The sequence below is a fragment of the Dendrobates tinctorius genome, unplaced genomic scaffold, assembly GCF_039654945.1.
Source record: "Dendrobates tinctorius isolate UK_male_01 unplaced genomic scaffold, ASM3965494v1 ptg000315l, whole genome shotgun sequence".
Classification (NCBI taxonomy): Eukaryota; Metazoa; Chordata; class Amphibia; order Anura; family Dendrobatidae; genus Dendrobates; species Dendrobates tinctorius.
In genome coordinates, this window is record NW_027361982.1 from 2,345,652 (window position 1) to 2,362,625 (window position 16,974).

General features: G+C 46.1%; 1 protein-coding gene across 1 annotated transcript in view; it reads left to right on the forward strand.

The window, feature by feature from the left end:
• Positions 1-456: 456 nt before the first annotated feature.
• The window catches only part of LOC141073807 (RNA-binding protein Nova-2-like), a 40,135-nt gene continuing 23,617 nt past the window's right edge, over positions 457-16,974 (forward strand). Inside the window, exons 1-2 of the mRNA XM_073561252.1 lie at positions 457-1,035; positions 14,493-14,639. Coding sequence (XP_073417353.1) covers positions 885-1,035; positions 14,493-14,639 — 298 coding nt within the window. The 5' untranslated portion in view covers positions 457-884. The remainder of the gene's footprint in view (positions 1,036-14,492; positions 14,640-16,974) is intronic.

The following is a 16,974-nucleotide window of genomic DNA, read 5'->3' on the forward strand; positions in this document are numbered from 1 at the left end:
CCCTCCCTGTCTTGCTCTACACAAGAAAAAATGCGTAGAGCAAGACGGGGGGGGGGGGAGCAGGTGAATAAGCCCCGCCCAGCAGACTGGACAGCGGCAGTTTACATACATCTGAACCGATATAAAAAAGGTATTTATGCATGAAAGGTGCGGGATCAGGGGGATCAAAAGTACTAAGAGAATCCTTATGTGACACATAATTGAATGATATCATTATATGATATCTCAAAAAAGGGGTGACAGATTCCCTTTAACACTGTGCCCCCCAGACTATGACTACTGTGTAGGCCTGGCGCAGTAGTCCTGTTGCCTCATCCTCGGCCTTGGTGGAGGATGCACTTGCTGTTTTATCCTCATCCTTAGAATAAAGACTGGAGAGCATCTGCCTATCAGGGGCTGGGGGTGTGTGAAGAGGGGGCAGCTCCCATCCAATTCCAAGCTCAGCATCCTGACGTCAGCCCCTGGCCCTCTGTTCTCAGCTCCTTCTATAGAGATGCTAATTTTGTGCCTCATACAAGACTGATCCCCTCATCCTAAATCCAGAATCTGATCAGACTGAACCCCCCAAATCTTGCATCCCCTCTTCACTGCAGCCCCCTCCCCCTCTCATCCTCTTCTCCGTATAAACCCTCTCACATCCCATTTCCTTCCTCCCTTTGTCTTTTCCATCCCTGATTTTTTTTTGTCCTCAGCTGTGGGGGAGGGATAATATGAAATGAAGAAACAGCAGTAAGAGAGGCAGGGAGGACACACACCGGGGGCTCCGCCATCATCACAGCCCAGGAGACCTTCTACATTAATGGCACTGTGAGACCCTCATCGCCCCCCACTCTGCTTTCCATTCTTCTAGTCTCTATTCCTCAGTTGCTGCCTCTAGGGCCACAATGGCTGGAGGGTCTCTTCATCAGAACACTCCTTATCCTCCTGCACAACAGCAGCAAAACCCACAGATGGAGACGGAGGCTTCAGATTCAAGGAAGAGACCCCTGGAGACCCCAACCGAGGCGTCCAGCACCAAGAGGTCGAACACAGCAGGTCAGTCCAGATATGTGGTATATAGGACAACACAATCATGAGGTATATTTTTCTGGGTGGCTACTGAGTTTGAACCAGAACCTCAGCTCTAGGGTCATAGTTGTAGGATGGCGGCTGTGACCCGATGACATTGATCTTTGTTCGCTCTACATGGGAGAGTTTTGACGCGATGGAGATGTTGAGGGATTGAGTCCAGGATATGCATTTTCCTTCTGTCATTTTGCTGCTGATCCTCGGTAGAACGTCATGGACAGGATGGTGCAACCTCCTCCATTTCATCTCCATTCATTAACCCTTCCATTGTCTTCACACTGTGGACCCTCAGGGCTTTTATATCCTCAGTAAATTCCACTAATTCCACCACAACATTTCATTTTCTTGAAGTTTATTTTTGGGGGGAATCACTGATATCTGATCTTCCAGAGAATGGGGATAAGGATATTTTGAAAACAAACCTCCTGGGTGGCACATTGGATCTTTTAGAGCTCCCATTTTTGGAAAAACAGAGGATCATATGGTGCTTGGCTCAGGCCTCCAAGTAGATGTTAAAGTTTCTTGTTCCACCAAATCTCATCCTGCACATGAGGGGCAACAAACGCAAATACCCATCACCAGAATAGGTAGAAAGTAGCACGAACTCCGATCATCCAAACCTACAATGAACGGATGGGAGGAAGCTAATGGAATACTAGGAGATATGGACGCCAGAGCCTTACTAGAGCAGGCCTGGGTAGGAACCTTGCCTCGAAACCAAAGATGTGACAGGCAGAACGCCTATTGTACCTCAGGAGTTAACCCCCTGTGCTCGTGACGATATAGGAAATCGATCGAGGCTCATTTACTCTCATTTTCCCATCACTATTCTTTAGACGAGGGATCTGCTCTCGACCAAGCAAATTTTTGTGCCCACATAAAAGAAGCAATCAACGACAAATTGCAGTTTAACACTGGGAAATGATGGGGAATAAACGTTTGCATGATCGTCGCCTTATGCAAAAGGCCCTTTGGATGATTAGGTCACATAGTACTCCTGGTGTCTCAGTTACATCTTAATCTTTTGGGGAGACCTGTTACGACTCCATTATGGGGACAGATTTCAAATTCTGAAGCTGCCTAAAAGCAACCCTGTCTTTATTTGTGCATAGCAACCAATCACAGAGCAGCTTTCTTTTGTCATGAGAAAAATATGAAATGAAAGCTGCGCTATGATTGGTTGCTATGGGCAACAGAGACCATTTTTCTTTTTGGACAGTTTCATAAATCTGCCCCCACATGAAGAATGTCATCTAGACAAGGTTACCGCTGAATTAGAATAATGAGACATATTCTGTATATATTGACGTCACTGGCACAGACGTGGACAGCAGGGACAAATCACTGCTGATGGTTGAGCGACTGTCATAGCTGGGGGGCGTTATTCTAACCCCCCTGCCTTGGACACAAAGAGAGCTTGTCCCGCCTCTGCTGTGATGACTTGTTTTTTTTCCTTGAGGGGGATTTGCTTCCTTTCAATGGTGACAGAGAGGACAGGTGTAGTAGACGCCATAGACAAGCAATATTTTGCTGGAGATCTTCGGCAGATCCAGCTTATTTTAGTAGCATCTGCCGTTAATGTTATGTGTACGACCACCATAAACTCCATATTATCAGCAGATCTCACCATGGATATGTGAACAGCTCATGTGTATGGTTAGCGATAGTTTCATGCACAATCGCTGATACACGGTGTATAGCTGTCTGTCTAGCTGACAACTGTCTCTCCTGACTCCCACATGTACCTGAACTCTTGGCTCAGCTCGCCATACATGTCAGGAGAGGGGAAAAATGCTACCAGACTCGTCTGACCATTTCAGACCCCTCTGTCCTCTTCCAAACTCCTCTTGCCTCTCCGTACTCCTCTGTTCTCCTCCAGACCCCTTTGCCCCCTCCAATGTCCTCCGTCCTTCCACATCCCTCTAGCTTCCTCCAGACACCTTTGTTCCCTCATTCCCCTTTTCCTCTCTAGACCCCTCAGTCTCCTCCAGATTCTTCTGTCATCCTCCAGACTCCTCTGTCCCTTCCAGACCCCTTGACTCCCTCTAAACTACTGTTTAGAGCCCAAACCCTCTATCCTCTGCCACACTCCTCTGTCACCTCCAAACTCCTCTGTCCCTTACATGATAATCTGTCCCCACCAGACACCATTGTCCTCAGTCAGACTCCATTTCCCCCTCCAAGGTCCTCTGTCCTTCAAAGCCTTCTATCCTCCTCTAGACACCTCTGTTACCTCCAGACCTTCTTTTGCTCTCTTGACCTCTCAGTCCCCTCCAGATTTTTCTGTCATCTACCAGACTCCTCTGTTCCTTCCAGACCCCTTTACTCCCTCCAAACTACTGTTTACATCCAAACCCATTCATCCTCTGCTACACTCCTCTGGCACCTCCAAAGTCCTCTGTCCTCTCCAGACCTTCTGTCCTCCCCCAAACTACTCTATCATTTTCAGGTCCATCTGTCCCCACTAGACCCCATTGTTCTCATTCAGACCCCTCTAACCCTTCCAGATTTCTCTGTCATCTCCAGACCACTCTGTCCCTTTCACACTCCTCTAACTCCTCCACCCAGCATACCTAAATACAGTACTAACTCTAACAGCGATCTTAGTTCTAGTACACAAGACTTCTCAACCATACTTCTACTCATCATTTGAGGACATTTGTAGGGCCAGATTTCTGGCTATAACGAGTGCTGAAAAGTCAATTTGCACTTGGCTAAGAGCCTTATTTACATGGGCCGATGCAAACTATATGTGAACTAATCATTAACAAGAACATTCAATCCGCAAGCTATCTTGTTTTTTAGCTGACTTCTGCCCTTTCTAAAACGAGTGTATTATAAAGTTAGGAGAAACGAACACTTGAGAAAAAAGAAGACTGAGCGGGACACAGGTGTCTGGAAAGAATAGAGAGGGCTTCAGATATTGCGAGGGGTATGGAGGGAATAAAAGAGTCTGAAGAGGACAGATGAGTTCTCGAAGGATAGAGGTGTCTGGAGATATTAGAGGAGCCTGAATTAGACAGAGGGTTCCAGAAAGGACAAATAAGTCTGGGTATCTACAAGAGAATAGAGATGTTTGGAGGAATAAGGGGAAGCTGGGAGGGTAATGAGACTGATGAAGAGCCTAGAGGTGGGATAAAGGAGTCTGAAGGTCAAAATAGGTAAGAAAAATTCCAATTGAACAGGAAGGGGCAATGGGTTTACATAGGGCAGAAAAGTCCAGAGGGGACAGAGGAGTCTGAACGTAGGCACCAAAGTCTGCATGACACAGAGGATTCTATATAGGACAGTGAAGTCAGGAGAGGACAGAGGGATACGAACTGAGACTGAGAAAAATGCGATGACCTGGACACAAAGAAAATCTTTTTTTATATTTCCTGCAGTCATTTTTGGACATCTCTAATATTTGACCACTTGCAGTCATCTCTAATCTTGTGCAGTGTGTGGCCACCTTCAGTCATCTTTGGTCATCTGTAGCATTCATATTCCTACTGTCATCTCTGATCATCTCCAGTATCCAAACACCTGTATGTAGTTGTCTCTGGTATCTCTTTCCTTCACCCATCTGCAGTCATCTCTAATGTCCGGCTGCCTGCTGTCATCTCTGTTCATGTCTTGTTTCCAGACTTCCGCAATTATCTCTGCTCTTTTCTGGTCTTTATGATGTTTAGGCACCTGCAGTTACCTCTAGTATTTGGCTACCTGCTGTCATCTCTGTTCATGTCTAGTTTCTGGCCACCCACAGTGTGGACATTTATCGTCATCTTAAATTGTCTAGTTTCTGGCCATCGGCATTTGTCTCTGGTCATATGTGGACATCCATAGTGTCTCGCTATCAGCAGTTGGCATTCTGTTATGGGCTATTAGTCAGGGTGAGCAATATGGACCAAAAGAGATGGCATGGCATCCAAGATTTGCGTGACAGAACATGGAACAGGACAGAAAGGTATGCTAGAAGGCAGGCATACAAATGTAGCAGGAAACAACAGAAGACATTGCCAGGAGTGCTATACCCAGAAACTATAGATGTATAGTCAGTCCAGGACATGTAGCAAGCAAATGATAAATGGTGGAGTTTTAAGCTTTCATTAGACAGATTGTGAAATGGAAGACAAATACAATGATCAAACTATAGGCAATAGTGATGAACAAGCAAACTGAATACTTGCTTGAAGAAAAGATTACAAATTGTAGCAGCAGCATAATAGTGTGAACAGCATCAGTAATAGCAGAAAAGACATTGTTATGCATACAGCAGACAATTGGTTAACCGCAGGACTGAGCCAGGAGGTAAATGCAGATAGATGATAAACAAACAGGTGTGAAAGAGATGATTCCCCAGCTGAGAAAAATCGATGATGAGACAAACTCCTGAAGTGCACGTGGTAACTGAATGCAAAACTTACTGAAAACCCATACTGCACATAGCTGCCTGAGTCTGCCTTCAAAGGGCTTGTGTGATGATGTCAAAGTAGTTCACTAGAACTCAGCGTTGATAGGTGGATAGCTGCTCCTGGGTTAAGTAACAGATTCTTCGGTAGTTTATAAAGAAACTCTCATTTAGCAGCTTCATGTCTATAAAGAAATATGGCTTGTACATCTTTTAAGTTACCCTACATTCATTTAAACGTATTATATGGCAGAGAAAATGTCTCCTGTACTTGAGGAGAAGAAATTCCAACCACAAACATCTATGGCAGGAAATGACTTGCCTATTACTTCCTGCCCCCGGTCCGGGCTTCATGCTGGAGAGAATAATGATGTATGTCTCCTCTAACTACCTAATGCTCAACATTCCTCTGTGTAATGACAACCCTCTATGTGGTTCTTCCCCTTGAATTCCTCTTTGTATCCCTACACTTTGAACCTTTTTTTGGAGTTCAAAATATTCTCTTGTTAAAAAAATTATTTCAACAAATTATAACTAATTTTTTTAAACATTTTCATCATTACTATGCATTATAAAGAAATTAAAAATCATTGCAATTTTCTGTTTTGCTAACGATAACTTTTCTTCGAAATCTAGGTCTAAACATAACAGTACCTCTAACCCTGACCACCACTGCTCTAAACCTACCTCTAACAATAACCTTAGCTCTAACCAGTAGCGTAGCTACTGGGAGAGGCCGTCGCCCTGGGACCAGTCATATGAAAGAGCCCACCTAGATCCACGGCCGCTTCTGTTATCAGGTAGCACTGAGGGAGAACATGGTAAATTTTAGAGATTTATTTTCAGTAATACCATGGTCATCGGCTGAGTTGCAATCAGGTTTACCTGGTTAGGGGCCCATTCAAATGTTTCGCCCCCCCCCGAGCTAAACTTCTAGCTACGCCTCTGGCTCTAACCATAAACTTAGGTCTAATCCAAACCCTAACACTAACCAAAACCAGAGCTGTAACACCAAGCCTACCCTATCTCTAATTCTAGCCTTAATCGTAACCCTAAGGCTGTGTGCACACGTTGCGATTTTAAAGCGTTTTTGCCACGATTTTCGCCACGAAAACGCTTAAAAAACACATACAGAACGCACTCCATGAATTCCTATGGCATTCCGCACATGCTGTGCTAATGCTGCTAATTTTTCCGCAGCATGATCATTCTTTTTGCGGAATCGCCGCAATTCTGAAAAGAATTGCCGCAATTCCGCACCCATAGGATCCTCTATATACTACACCACACAGGAGAGCTGACAGATCCTCTTTAAACTACACTACACGAGAGAGCCAACAGATTCCCTATATAATACATCACACAGGAGAGGTGACAGATCTTCTATATACTACACCACACAGGAGAGCTGACAGATCCTCTGTATGCTACACCACACAGGAGAGCCGACAGATCCTCTGTATGCTACAGCACACAGGAGAGCTGGCAGATCCTCTATATACTATACCACACAGGAGAGCTGACAGATCCTCTATATACTACACTACAAGGGAGAGCTGACAGATTCTCTATATAATACATCACACAGGAGAGCTGACAGATCCTCTATATATTACACCACACAGGAGAGCTGACAGATCCTCTATATAGTACACCACACAGGAAAGCTGACAGATCCTCTATATACTACACCACACAGAAGAGCTGACAGATCCTCTATATACTACATCCCACAGGAGAGCTGATAGATCCTCTGTATGCTGCACCACACAGGAGAGCTGACAGATCCTCTGTATGCTACACCACACAGGAGAGCTGACAGATCCTCTGTATGCTACACCATACAGGAGAGCTGAGAGATCCTCTAAATACTACACCATACAGGAGAGCTGACAGATCCTCTGTATGCTACACCACACAGGAGAGCAGAAAGATCCTCTGTATGCTACACCACATAGGAGAGCTGACAGATCCTCTATGTGCTACACCACACAGGAAAGCTGACAGATCCTCTATATACTACACCACACAGAAGAGCTGACAGATCCTCTATATACTACACCACATAGGAGATCTGAGATCTTCTATATACTACACCATACAGGAGAGCTGACAGATCCTCTATATACTACACCACACAGGACAGCTGACAGATCCTCTATATAATATACCACACAGGAGAGCTGACAGATCCTCTATATACCACACCACACAGGACAGCTGAGAGATCCTCTATATACTACACCACACAGGACAGCTAACAGATCCTCTATATACTACACCACACAGGAGAGCTGAGAGATCCTTTATATACTACACCACATAGGAGAGCTGACAGATCCTCTATATACTACACCACACAAGAGAGTTGACAGATCCTCTATATACTACATCCCACAGGAGAGCTTCTAGATCTTCTGTATGATACACCACACAGGAGAGCTGATAGATCCTCTGTATGCTGCACCACACAGGAGAGCTGACAGATCCTCTGTATGCTACACCACACAGGAGAGCTGACAGATCCTCTGTATGCTACACCACACAGGAGAGCTGAGAGATCCTCTAAATACTACACCATACAGGAGAGCTGACAGATCCTCTGTATGCTACACCACACAGGAGAGCAGAAAGATCCTCTGTATGCTACACCACATAGGAGAGCTGACAGATCCTCTATGTGCTACACCACACAGGAAAGCTGACAGATCCTCTATATACTACACCACACAGAAGAGCTGACAGATCCTCTATATACTACACCACATAGGAGATCTGAGATCTTCTATATACTACAGCATACAGGAGAGCTGACAGATCCTCTATATACTACACCACACAGGACAGCTGACAGATCCTCTATATAATATACCACACAGGAGAGCTGACAGATCCTCTATATACCACACCACACAGGACAGCTGAGAGATCCTCTATATACTACACCACACAGGACAGCTGACAGATCCTCTATATACTACACCACACAGGAGAGCTGAGAGATCCTCTATATACTACACCACATAGGAGAGCTGACAGATCCTCTATATACTACACCACACAAGAGAGCTGACAGATCCTCTATATACTACACCACACAGGAGAGCTGACAGATCCTCTGTATAAAACACCACACAGGAGAGCTGACAGATCCTCTATATAATACATCACACAGGAGAGCTGACAGATCCTCTATATACTACACCACATAGGAGATCTGACAGATCCTCTACATACTACACCACACAGGACAGATGACTGATCCTCTATATACTACATCACACGGGAGAGCTGACAGATCCTCTATATATATTATACCACATAGGAGATCTGACAGATCTTCTATATACTACACCATACAGGAGAGCTGACAGATCCTCTGTATGCTACACCACACAGGAGAGCTGACAGATCCTCTATATACTACACCACACAGGAAAGCTGACAGATCCTCTATTTACTGCATCACACAGGAGAGCTGACAGATCCTCTATATACTACACCACAAAGGACAGCTGACACATTCTATATATACTACACCACATAGGAGAGCTGACAGATCCTCTATATACTACACCACACAAGAGAGCTGACACATCCTCTATATACTACACCACACAGAACAGCTGACAGATCCTCTATATACTACACCACACGGGAGAGCTGACAGATCCTATATATACAACACCACACAGGACAGCTGTCAGATCCTCTGTATACAACACCACACAGGAGAGCTGACAGATCCTCTATATACTACACCACACAGGAGAGCTGACAGATTCGCTATATGCTACACCACACAGGACAGCTGTCAGATCCTCTGTATACTACACCACACAGGACAGATCCTCTATATACTACACGCAGGAGAGCTGATAGATTCGCTAAATACTGCATCTGGGTCGCCCTCACACCCAGGGCTGTGGGGTACTCGGTACCGGGCCGGTGTCAGCGGGAGGTGTCACAGCAGCAGTGACCCGGTCCGTGGCCCTGGGCGCCCAAATAATAAGGGAATCGAATGGTGGAATATAGTTTATGGAATAGTTTGTGACGCCACCTGTGGTGTTCGGCAAGTGAGATGTTGAGCCGACGCTGCATGCAGGTCCACTGGGACTGATGGTGTGTTACAGCCAAGATGGTGAAGCTCCCAACAGGCGGAGCTGTAGTCCCAGGGCAGTGTAGATGTAGGGGCAGAGGAGAGGTGCAGGCGGTGTGGAAGCTGGTACCCAGATGTAATGGTACAGGGTGTGTTGGCGCAAAATAATTGGAGGACACCAGGGCCTGTAGTTCCAAAGCTTTACTCACAGTCCGTAGCACACACAGATGCCTGCCTCCGTGCCGTTTCCTCCGGGTCAGGGACTCAGTCAACCTCCAGATCAGATGGAATGCTCCCTTCCAACATGTACCTTCCTGAACGTCTCCTCTTATAGCGCCTTTAAGTGAAGTACTCCTAGTACTGAGTTACACTGGAGTTCCTCCTGACAGATGTTCCCAAGAACCTTACTTGTACGGCAGACAGCTGTAGCCTGCTTCGGGGACTCCTCTCTCCTGAGTCCCGGCTCAATATCCAAGTTGCTGTTGTGCCCTCAAGTGTTAGATGGGAGTAGTGCATTTACAGCTCACTGTACCCAAGGGTGTCTGCTGTAGGACCATTAGTATCCATGCAACCTCGGGGACCGGGCCCCAGCCTTGCGCTTAGAACTTCTCGGCAGGGTTCTCTCCTAACCCACGTCCTCTGTTCCCTTTTTCTCCTACGTTCCGTACTTGTCTTTCCTTCTTATGGAAGATCAGGTTTCTGTTCAAAGTCTTTCTCCTTCTTTCCTTTCCCGTGCCAGCAGACTCAGATCACTGAGATCTGCTGCAGCACCTCCTTCCTCCATCCCTCTCCAGAGATCTTCTCTCCTCACTCTCCTGACTCTAACTGGCTACTGACTCCTGAAATCCTACACCTTCCCGCTCTTTATGTATTCTAACTCCACCCGCCTCCCAGCACGTTTCGTGTTCCAAGCAGGGAGCCACCAAAGGTGCTCTGCTACACTCCAAGCAGGGAGCTGCAATGTGGCTTTGCTGAACTACTGTGTTGTGTGGGATGCAAGTGTTGGAGCGTGGTCAGGAGCCTCCAACCTACCTGGATGGTGGGGTACCACACCTCAGAAGAAGGTGCAGTACCTCTGTGGCAACTGAATCCGCAGGGGCGCCACACATCACACAGGAGAACTGACAGATCCTCTATATACTACACCACAAAGGACAGCTGACACATCCTATATATACTACACCACATAGGAGAGCTGACAAATCCTCTATATACTTCACCACACAGGAGAGTGGACAGATCTTCTGTATGCTACACCACACAGAAGAGCTGACAGATCCTCTATATACTACACCACACAGGAGAGCTGACAGATCTGCTGTATGCTACACCACACAGGAGAGCTGACAGATCCTCTGCATGCTACACCACACAGGAGAGCTGACAGATCTTCTGTATGCTACACCACACAGGAGAGCTGACAGATCCTCTGTATGCTACACCACACAGGAGAGCTGACAGATCCTCTGTATGCTACACCACACAGGAGAGCTGACAGATCCTCTGTATGCTACACCACACAGGAGAGCTGACAGATCCTCTGTACGTTACACTACACAGGAGAGCTGACAGATCCTCTAAATACTACACCATACAGGAGAGCTGACAGATCCTCTATATACTACACCACAGAGGAGATATCCTCTCTATACTACAACACACAGGAGAGCTGACAGATCCTCTATATGCTACACCACACAGGAAAGCTGACAGATCCTCTATATACTACAGCACAAAGGACAACTGACACATCCTATATATACACTACACCCCATAGGAGACCTAACAAATCCTCTATATACTACAACACAGAGGAGAGCGGACAGATTCTCTATACACTACACCACACAGGAGAGATCCTGTATATACTACAACACACAGGAGGGCTGACAGATCCTCTATATACTACACCACACAGGAGAGCTGACAGATCCTCTAGATACTGCACCACACAGGAACACAGGAGAGATCCTCCATATACTACACCACACAGGAGAGCTGACAGATCCTCTATATACTACACCACACAGGAACACAGGAGAGATCCTGTATATACTACACCACACAGGAGGGAGGGTTGACAGATCCTCCATATACTACACCACACAGGAGAGCTGACAGATCCTCTATATACTGCACCACACAGGAGAGCTGACAGATCCTCTATATACTACACCACACAGGAGAGCTGACAGATCCTCTAGATACTGCACCACACAGGAACACAGGAGAGATCCTCCATATACTACACCACACAGGAGAGCTGATAGTTCCTCTATATACTACACCACACAGGACAGCTGTCAGATCCTCTGTATACAACACCACACAGTAGAGCTGACAGATCCTCTATATATTACACCACACAGGAGAGATGACAGATCCGCTATATGCTACACCACACAGGACACCTGTCAGATCCTCTGTATACTACACAACACAAGACAGATCCTCTATATACTACACGCAGGAGAGCTGATAGATCCTCTATATACTACACCACACAGGAGAGCTGACAGATCCTCTATATACTACACCACACAGGAACACAGGGAGATCCTGTATATACTACACCACACAGGAGGGAGGGCTGACAGATCCTCTATATACTACACCACAGAGGAGAGATCCTCTATATACTGCACCACAGAGGAGAGCTGACAGATCCTCTATATACTGCACCACACAGGAGAGCTAACAGATCCTCTATATACTACACCACACAGGAGAGCTGACAGATCCTCTATATACTACACCGCACAGGAGAGGTGACAGATCCTCTATATACTGCACTACACAGGAGAGCTGGCAGATCCTCTATATACTACACCACACAGGAGAGATCCTCTATATACTACACCACACAGGAGAGCTGACAGATGCTCTATATACTACACCACAAAGGAGAGCTGACAGATCCTATATATATTACACCACACAGGAGAGCTGAGAGATCCTCTATATACTACACCACACAGGAGAGCAGACAGATCCTCTATATACTACACCACACAGGAGATCTGACAGATCCTTTATATACTACACCACAAAGGACAGCTGACAGATCCTCTATATACTACACTACACAGGAACACAGGAGAGATCCTGTATATACTACACCACACAGGAGGAAGGGCTGACAGATCCTCTATATACTACACCACAGAGGAGAGATCCTCTCTATACTACAACACACAGGAGAGCTGACAGATCCTCTATATACTACACCACACAGGAGAGCTGACAGATCCTCTATATACTGCACCACACAGGAGAGCTGACAGATCCTCTATATACTACACTACACTGGAGAGCTGAAAGATCCTCCATATACTGCACCACACAGGAGAGCTGACAGATCCTCTATATACTACACCACACAGGAGCACAGGAGAGATCCTGTATATACTACACCACACAGAAGGGAGAGCTGACAGATCCTCTATATACTACACCACACAGGATAGATCCTTTATATACTACACTACACAAGAGAGCTGAGAGATGCTCTATATACAACACCACAAAGGAGAGCTGACAGATCCTATATATACTAAACCACACAGAAGAGCTGACAGATCTTCTATACATTGCATCACACAGGAGAGGCGACAGATCCTCTATATACTGCATCACACAGGAGAGCTGACAGATCCTCTATATACTGCATCACACAGGAGAGCTGACAGATTCTCTATATACTGCATCACACAGGAGAGCTGACAGATCCTCTATATACTACACCACACAGGAGAGCTGACAGATCCTCTATATACTACATCACACAGGATAGATCCTTTATATACTACACTACACAAGAGAGCTGAGAGATGCTCTATGTATTACACCATAAAGGAGAGCTGACAGATCCTATATATATTACACCACACAGAAGAGCTGATAGGTCCTCTATATACTGCATCACACAGAAGAGCCGACAGATGCTCTATTTGCTACACCACACAGGAGAGCTGACAGATCCTGTACGGTATATACTAAACCACACAGAAGAGCTGACAGATCCTCTATATATTGCATCACACAGGAGATCTGACAGATCCTCTATATACTACACCACACAGGAGAGCTGAGAGATCCTCTATATACTACACCACACAGGAGAGCTGAGAGATCCTCTATATACTACACCGCACAGGAGATCTGACATATTCTCTATATATTATTTTATTGAATAGCATATAATACATTCCCACCAGCCAAAGACAAAAGAGCTAAAAATATAATTTTATTGAAAAGTACAAAATACAGAAAATGATAAAAAGTTAAAAGGAGATGTTAAAACAGAGGTAGACACCACTGTGGTGTACAGTGCAAAACAAAAATGTAGATGAAACCAGAGTGAATCTAGAGGGATTCATGCATACAAGGTTATAAGGACAGCGTCAGTTGAATGTGTATCATGTATATAAACTACAAAAGATATAGAGGACACCAATACAGGTACGTACTTAAAGAGATGTAGGCAACAGCATTGCATATAAAAATAAATATTGAAGAGGCAAACCAGTGTGGATATCCATCTATATGAACAGCTTCTTCCGAGGGGTCACATATTTCCCACTTCTCCCCATACTGTCTCCTCACACATTTCCCTCTCTCCATACTGTGTCCTCACACATTCCCACTGCTGAATGACAAGAGTACAATTGAATTCTGGGAGCCGGTGTGTTACACCTTCTGTGAGTCCACTGTCCACTGGACAGCTGTCAAAGAGAACGGCTGAATCCCATTTCCGGGGACGGCAAATGTGGCTGCCTGGAAGACACCTACTTCCTGCATCACACAGGAAAATTGACAGATCTTCTATATATGACATTAAGCAGGATAATTAACCAGGTTGGTCATGCAGGGCTAATATGTTGGTCATTTTCATTGTTCAAATGTGTTACAGCAGAGTTGTGTTGTATTTTTCAGGAGATGACAGTGAGCTTTTCCTGAAGGTGCTGATTCCCAGTTATGCTGCTGGCTCCATTATCGGAAAAGGAGGTCAAACAATTGTACAGCTTCAGCGCGAAACAGGGGCCACCATCAAACTGTCCAAGTCTAAAGACTTCTACCCAGGTCTGTCTGTCTATGTGCTATGGACATGCCAACTCTCTTGTCTGTTATGTGTGTACATTGGTAGAGAAAGGTGGGTTGGGGAGGTCCAATCTGATCTATGGACTCAACAAGGGGTATATACTTACACTATGCAAAGCTGAAGATGATGCTTTAGAACAGAAAGAAATTATAACTGGAAGAAAACTGAGGAACCCTAATACCCTGAGGTTATAATCTAGAGGCAAATATACCAGAATGCAGACACAGTCTGTGATGCAAAGCCCTTATAGGGATGGCCATCTGTGAGCAAGAGCTCTTCTGGTGATGGGCTGTCTATTAGGGAGAGCTCATCTGGTTATGGACTGTCTATGAAGGAAAGCTCCTCTGGGAATGGGCTATGAGGGAGAGCTCATCTGGGAATGGTTTGTCTTTGAGGGAGAGCTCCTCTGGGAATAAACTGTCTATGAGAGCACTCTTGGTATATGGGCTGTGTATGGGGCAGAGTTTCTCTGGGAATGGGCTGTCTATGAGCAAGAGTTCCTCTGGGGATGGGCTGTGTATGAAGGAGAGTTTCTCTGGGAAGGGCTGTCTATGGGATATCTTTTAGTATGGCCTGTCAATGGGGAAGAGCTTCTCTGGGGATGGGCTGTCTACGAGCGAGTGCTCCTATGGGGGTGAGCTGTCTATAAGAGCTCCTCTACGTATGGGCTGTTTATAGGGGAGAGCTTTTCTGTTAATAGGCTGTGAATGGGATCTCCTCTAGGGATGGTCTATTCTCAGAGAGAGCCCCTTTGGTGTTTGGTTGTTTGAATGACAGCTCCTCTGTTTATGGGCTGTGTATGAGGGACAGCTCCTCTGGGGATAGACTGTGAGGGAGATCTCAAGGGATGGTCTGTTCTCAGAGAGAGCTCCTCTGGGGATTGGCTGTTTATGAGAGACAGACCTTCTGGGGATGGGTAGTCTATGAAGGAGAGTTCCTCTGGGTATGGGCTGTCTATAAAGGAGAGCTTCTCTGTGGATGGTCTGTTTCAGAGAGAGTTCCTCTGGGGATGGGCTGTCTATGAGGGATAGGTCCTATGGGAATGAGCTGTCGATGAAAGAGAGCTCCTATAGGGATGGGCTGTCTATGAGAGCTCCTCTGGGGATAGACTATGAGGGAGAGCTCCTCTGGGGATGGTCTGTTCTTAGAGAGAGCTCCTCTGGGAATTGGCTGTTTATGAGAAGTTCCTCTGGGGATGGGCTGTCTATGGAAGCTCTCTTGTTATGGGCTGTGTATGGGGAAGCGCTTCTCTGGGGATGGGTTGTCTATGAGCGAGAGTTCCTATGGGGATGGACTGTCTGAGATAGAGCTTCTCTGGGGATGGTCTGTCTATGAGTGAGAGTTTCTCTGGGGATGAGCTTTGTATGGGTGAGCGCTTCTCTGGAAATGGGTTGTCCATGAGCGAGAGTTCCTATGGGGATGGACTGTCTATGAGATAGAGCTTCTCTGGGGATGGTCTGTCTATGAGTGAGAGTTTCTCTGGGGATGAGCTTTGTATGGGTGAGCGCTTCTCTGGAGATGGGTTGTCCATGAGCGAGAGTTCCTATGGGGATGGGCTGTCTATGAGCGACAGCTCCTCTGGGGATGGGCTGTCTATGGAAGCTCTCTTGTTATTGGCTGTGTATGGGGAAGCACTTCTCTGGGGATGGGTTGTCTATGAGCGAGAGTTCCTATGGGGATGGACTGTCTATGAGATAGAGCTTCTCTGGGGATGGTCTGTCTATGAGTGAGAGTTTCTCTGGGGATGAGCTTTGTATGGGTGAGCGCTTCTCTGGGGATGGGTTGTCTATGAGCGAGAGTTTCTATGGGGATGGACTGTCTATGAAATAGAGCTTCTCTGGGGATGGTCTGTCTATGAGTGAGAGTTTCTCTGGGGATGAGCTTTGTATGGGTGAGCGCTTCTCTGGAAATGGGTTGTCCATGAGCGAGAGTTCCTATGGGGATGGACTGTCTATGAGATAGAGCTTCTCTGGGGATGGTCTGTCTATGAGTGAGAGTTTCTCTGGGGATGAGCTTTGTATGGGTGAGCGCTTCTCTGGAGATGGGTTGTCCATGAGCGAGAGTTCCTATGGGGATGGGCTGTCTATGAGCGACAGCTCCTCTGGGGATGGGCTGTCTATGGAAGCTCTCTTGTTATTGGCTGTGTATGGGGAAGCACTTCTCTGGGGATGGGTTGTCTATGAGCGAGAGTTCCTATGGGGATGGACTGTCTATGAGATAGAGCTTCTCTGGGGATGGTCTGTCTATGAGTGAGAGTTTCTCTGGGGATGAGCTTTGTATGGGTGAGCGCTTCTCTGGGGATGGGTTGTCTATGAG